General features: G+C 34.5%; 1 protein-coding gene across 1 annotated transcript in view; it reads right to left on the bottom strand.

Annotated features, from left to right (window-relative positions):
- Positions 1 to 2,640: 2,640 nt before the first annotated feature.
- Positions 2,641 to 6,000, bottom strand: part of LOC129716953 (uncharacterized) — a 35,800-nt gene continuing 32,440 nt past the window's right edge. Inside the window, exon 3 of the mRNA XM_055666796.1 lies at positions 2,641 to 3,840. Coding sequence (XP_055522771.1) covers positions 2,709 to 3,840 — 1,132 coding nt within the window. The 3' untranslated portion in view covers positions 2,641 to 2,708. The remainder of the gene's footprint in view (positions 3,841 to 6,000) is intronic.

Below are 6,000 nucleotides of genomic sequence, written 5' to 3'. Positions count from 1 at the left end.
ATATATATATATATATATTAGAGTGGCCATATTTTATATGGCCGTTTTTGAAACTATCGATCTTAATGAGCGCCGGGCTGAAAAAATTTTCTTTTGACCTCTACAATAAGCCACGAAAATTTGAAGTTCATCGGAGTTTATTTAATGGACCCACAAAGCGCTTATATTTGAGAAATCGATTTACATGGAAATTGTATGGAGTTTTTTCTTTTTTCAACATATATCTCTAGATAAACTTATTCAAATACACTTGTATTTTTATAAAACCGTTGTATTATCACCCTAATTTAAGTTTAAGAAAAATCTGTAACTTGTAAAAGTTTTTTTTTGAATGAGGTGTGTATTTTTTCGGTATAAATCAACAACATGCAATATAAACTGAAATTCGTCTTAATTATGTGCTGAAACACGGTTAGAATTTTCATAAATTGAACATTATGTATTGAAACCAAAAATGGCCGTCACCATTTTGAATTTTCAAAGGCCCAAGACTCGGTAACAGTTAATGCGTCACCTGTGAAAACGCTATTTCATATTTGCTGCGGTGAAGCAAACATAAAATAGCGTTTTCATAGGGAATGCATTATCTATTTCCGAATCTTGTGCTTCTAAAAATTCAAAGTGTTGATTTGAAATTGGCTGTTTGTGGTTTCAATACCGTTTCACCTTAAGGACCATTCGCTTTTAATCGCCTGATCATTTTTTGTTTAATTTCAAACGGGATATCAGGCCAATCCAACTTATTCTGGGCTTAAATACCACAAGCGACTCTCTATCTTTTCAGTTACAGCGTCTGAGACGACTATCAATTTCGGCATAAGCGAAAAAATCACGTAGAGAATTCATAACTTGATTAATACATTAGACAGCATTCGTACATCCGAAAAACACCTGAATGTGAAGTTTGACTATTAACAGGGACATGTCTTGAATGCAATTTATAGTCAATGGTCAGAACTTCTGGATCATTGAAGCTGTGAGTGAGTTGATTTCGTTTGATGCTCTCGAAAAACGGTTAAAGACAAGTGTTTAAGGTCCGATGCTCTTGCCATGTAATATATTATGCATAAAAGTTCATAGAAATGAAGAGGACAAGTAGTATTGGTTAGTTTTCGAAGCTTTTCCGAAATAATTCAATCCACTAGCGTATTATGAACTTCTTAGGCGATATTTTTGCCGTAGCTTTAATCAATTTTAAGCGCGCCTAAGAACTTTGCACTTTCATCGAAACTCATGAGAATTGCTATTCGATCAACAGGAAATCTACCGACCGTATTTGATAAAATTCACCACCTTAGTGCATTGAGATCACTAGTGCTGAACTGTTTCATAGAAAATAATAATAATAATAATACTAAAAATAACATTGAATCCATACAAAAAGTTCTAAATAATTTTAATAATTTTGCTTCACCAATCCGATTGAGGCGGTCCACTTCACGCAGTTGCTGCAATAAAGTACGATTAAGGATATAATCACTGAATGGTAGTTTCAAAACCTCCAACGAATATGAGAATTTATTACGTAACATACTAACAAGAAGGGGATATTCAACGAAGAATTCCATTGCGCGAGGTCCCCATGCAAAATTGCGGTATTTAGGGGTGGGAGGTGTTCAAAATTGCTAAAATTTAGCGTTACGTAATATGTGAATGTCCCTAATGATATGATTTTATAATTGAAGAGTATTTCGACGCAAAATATACAACTATCTGAAGAAACTAAGACAAAAAACTTCAAAAAGAGATAAAAAACAACAGTTCTTATGAGTATCTATTTTTTTTTAATATAAGCGTTTTGTGGGTCCATTAAATGAACTCGGATCAACTTCGAATTTTCATGGCTTATTTTTGGAGTAAAAAGGAAACTTTTTCCGCCCTGCGCTCATCGAAATCGCATGATGTTACAAAAAAAAAAAAAGAAAAAAAAAAAAAAAATATATATATATATATATATATATATATATATATATATATATATATATATATATATATATATATATATATATATATATATATATATATATATATATATATATATATATATATATATATATATATATATATATATATATATATATATATATATATATATATATATATAATATATATATATATATATATATATATATATATATATATATATATATATATATATATATATATATATATATATATATATATATACGTGTGTGTGCCTTTGTTTGTCTGTGTATGTGTATTGTGTATGTATATTGTGTATGTGTATGTGTATGTGTGTGTGTATGTGTATATGTGTTTCTGTGGATGTGGGTGTGCCTCTGTGTCTGTGTGTGTAAGTCCGTGTGAGTGTCTATGTGTGTGTGAGCCATTGAATCATCTGTGCAAATTTTTACCAATTCAAAAATAATAAAAGAATAAATAATATTCATTATACATCAACGATCAGATTCTGAAATGCGTTGATTTTGGAATGTGGCACTTGGGATTTTTTTTATAATATGAAATATTAGCTCACGTACCTGTTCAAAAATCTAATCAAATTATAATACAATAATAGCAATGAGGAACTACAATCTGTATCTAAAAATGCATGTGAGATTTTTCAGTAAAATAATCTCATTCGTATCTTATTAAGTGCTCACCAACAGTTTGCGTTCAAACATTTATTTACATATTTTAGACTTTAATATTGTTCACAAGCAAGCATCTCCTATGTATTGTTCACTTTAAACATCACTTTCGAGGGTAGACGAACCGGTAAGTATCATTCCTTGCAATGACGAATATTTTCTGAACGATGTTGGGCGAATTGTATTCAACTCAGAGAATTGAGAAGGCTTTGTGTCAGATTTGGTTTGTACAGTTTTAACATTACCTGGTGCATACTCGTGATCGAATGAAATTTGTTTCTCTTCTGAGATTGTTTTAACTATTGTGATTTTTGGTTTGGATCCAAACGGTGAGTAACGCCTAACAATACGCCTTTGATGACACGTTATCATTGATAGTCTACCAATTTTTTGTGACAATTGTGTAAAATTGGAAGGTAAACGATCAAATTTCGGAACACTAGTGTTCCTAGTTCCAACAGTTAGATATTTTAAGTCTTCTGGTGAGTAGTTTACTACCGAATAACTCGATGATCTACAGTTCGAAGACCACGATAACTCCGATCTTACATTACAAGTTGTCTGAGGATTATCAATATTAGTTTTACTAATTTCAAGAAAGGTTCCTGAAAGTTGCTCCTGTAACAATGGCTGCGATGAGGTTGTACCACTAATCGACGGTCTCCTAGATCCACACGTGGATGGAGTGCGCGCTTGAATTTCGTATTGGATTGCTAACTTTGATTTTTGCTTTCGCCAGATGTTATAAAATGATTTTTTAATATTTTTATTCCTAATTCCATAAAAAAAGGCATTTACTGATGGAGATAGAGTAAGCAAAATTACCGAAATTTGTAATATAATCTTTGGTATCTTCATCTCAATCTTCCCAAATCCACTTAATCCTGTATACAAACCTTGATCTCCACATAAAGCATTGATAATATTGGTCCATAAAATACAAATGTAATATGGACAATAAACTATTAAAATAGACCCGACCAGTTGAAATATATTGGACATTGGACTATTAGTGTACAATTTTTGGCTACCAGGTGGTTGACTGACAAGATTGAAGTTAGAACTGCCGAAAGGATTCCGATGATGAGTAATTGTCAGCTGAGCAGATAACGTGACTTCAAGTATAGCTGAGGCGATGCGATGACGCTGATACCGAGCTATTGCTAAAACCTGTAAGTAAAATAAAAAGGAATACGCATAACAAATCTTAAAACAGAACTTTTCTTTTCTGAAATCAAATTTACGGAGTTCGTAGTATAAGAAATGTTCAAAAAAATACTGTTATTCTCAACAACTGCGTTTTATGAAAAATATATCTATATCTATAAATGCAAATGTCTCTCTGTATATTTACAGATCGTGCACCAGCTCGGGTAAATGTTGGCAGCATTTCTCTGAATTCAATGAAACTTGGTGGGTGCGTAGGGCTGAACTGGCGTAGTGCGTGGACTTAGCAAAATTGTATTTTTGTTGTAGGACTACGTCCTTGTTTTCTATACTGCTACACGCAAAACTTTTCCTTATTACTTTAGAAGCAATAGCGCAAAATTACCTTTTAGGTAACAAATCCATTACTTAAAAAGCAATAAAATTCTTCCCCAGTCAAGTAACAACACATACTGTCATATATTTAGCACGTGTTATGAGAGTACGACTATCTAATAATGGTCGTTTCAACCACATGCAACGTTTTTTCTGTCGAAAAATGCTCCCTTTCCACCTCAAGTCAAAAAAAATCACACACCGTCGCATAAGTTGCACATGTTACAAGTTTTTTCAATCTCCAATTCATCCGGTGGGCGTGTATTAGTTCGCTCGTTGTATGCATACGGAGTAGCGAAAAAATGAGACAAGAGCTGCCAAGCAACATTTTCCCCGTCATAGAGTATGCAAACATTGATAATTTCAAAGACTTGAAATGCGCCTTAAAATGACATCACGATCTGTAAACTGCGTTAGAGAAAAATAAAAACATTCGCTTTCTTGCAAGCTATTTACAGCACACAATCATTGGTTCATGGAAACTCATTTGGACCTGTTTGAATATACAAAACTCGTGCCCATCCAGAAAAATATTCGCAACTTCGGCAACTCTGGTCAGACAGTATTACATATTTCCATTTCAAGTAAACACTGGGGGACGAAACGAAAGTGTGTCTAATTGGACATTTGAGGTTGACGGTTGAGATTCTGATTATGTGTGGATGAAGGGAGACAAAAATGAACCAGATCGTTGCATCAATACAAATGCAGCGAGTGAAGTCTTGCCAACACATGCATTGCGGTGCTTGGCTGTATGTTCTCCTGCAGAAACACATACAAGCGTGTGGCCGCCATAATTTTTATTACTTTTTGTTTGTTACTTTTTGTGTATAATGCGCAGTCATAAGACACACAAAGTAATAAAAAATTGCCCAAAAATAATAAAATATTCCAGGTTTACGTTGGGTGTATACATATTGTAAAATTGGGAATGAAACTAGAAAACATTTTGTCAAATTTCAAACGATTATAACTGTTACGTCAGAAACGAAACGCCCCATGAAGTCACAACCCCTCTGGAGTCGCTGTCTAAATTACCGATGGCTGATCGGACGTGGCCTGTATCGGATGGGATCAAGGGAACTTGCGTGTCATCTTAGGAAGTGATCTTAGCGAGTGTCATCTTGGTGAGTTAGGAGGATCCAGCAAATTTTGTAATTCAAGAAATTTGTTTCTAAAAGTTTTTTGTATTAAAGGATATTTTAACCAACCAAAAATCCCTGTGGTGGTTTCAAATTCAGAAACATCCATTCAGCTGGTTTAAGCAACAAATTAAAATATCCATGTCGTCCACCAGGTGAAAATTGTTCCTGAAGACCAACACTGCCAGCGTTTTTTGTGGCGCGATCACGCCAGTCAGAGCGAGCCGGATACCTACATCATGCAGGTGATGACTTTCAGAGCATGCTGTTCACCAGCCACGGCGCAATTTGTAAAGAATAAAATCGCCGACCGATTTGCTGAAGAATATCCAGAAGCAGTTGCCGTCATCAAGAACAATCATTATGTGGACGACATGGTTGTGAGCGTAGAAACGGAAGATGAAGCAGTCAGCCTAGCGGTTCAGTTTATTCACAAGCAGGGCGGATTCGAAATCCGCAATTGGGTGTCAAACTCACCGCTAGTGCTTACGAAGATGAATGAAAGGGCATCAACAGAAAAGGATTTAAATATTCCTGGAGAGCTGGCGAGTCAAAAGATCCTTGGAATGTGGTGGGATACGTATGATGATGTTTTCAAGTATAAAATAGGCTGACGAGGTCCGATCAAGCCCTACTAAATGGAAGTAGTTGCCCCAGTAAAAGGGAAATTCTACGGACATTAATGTCGATTTACGACCCACTTG

Source organism: Wyeomyia smithii, chromosome 1 (assembly GCF_029784165.1).
Source record: "Wyeomyia smithii strain HCP4-BCI-WySm-NY-G18 chromosome 1, ASM2978416v1, whole genome shotgun sequence".
In the NCBI taxonomy this organism is placed as follows: domain Eukaryota; kingdom Metazoa; phylum Arthropoda; class Insecta; order Diptera; family Culicidae; genus Wyeomyia; species Wyeomyia smithii.
Note: the sequence above shows the minus strand (reverse complement) of the source record. Positions and strands in the feature narration are given on the sequence as shown.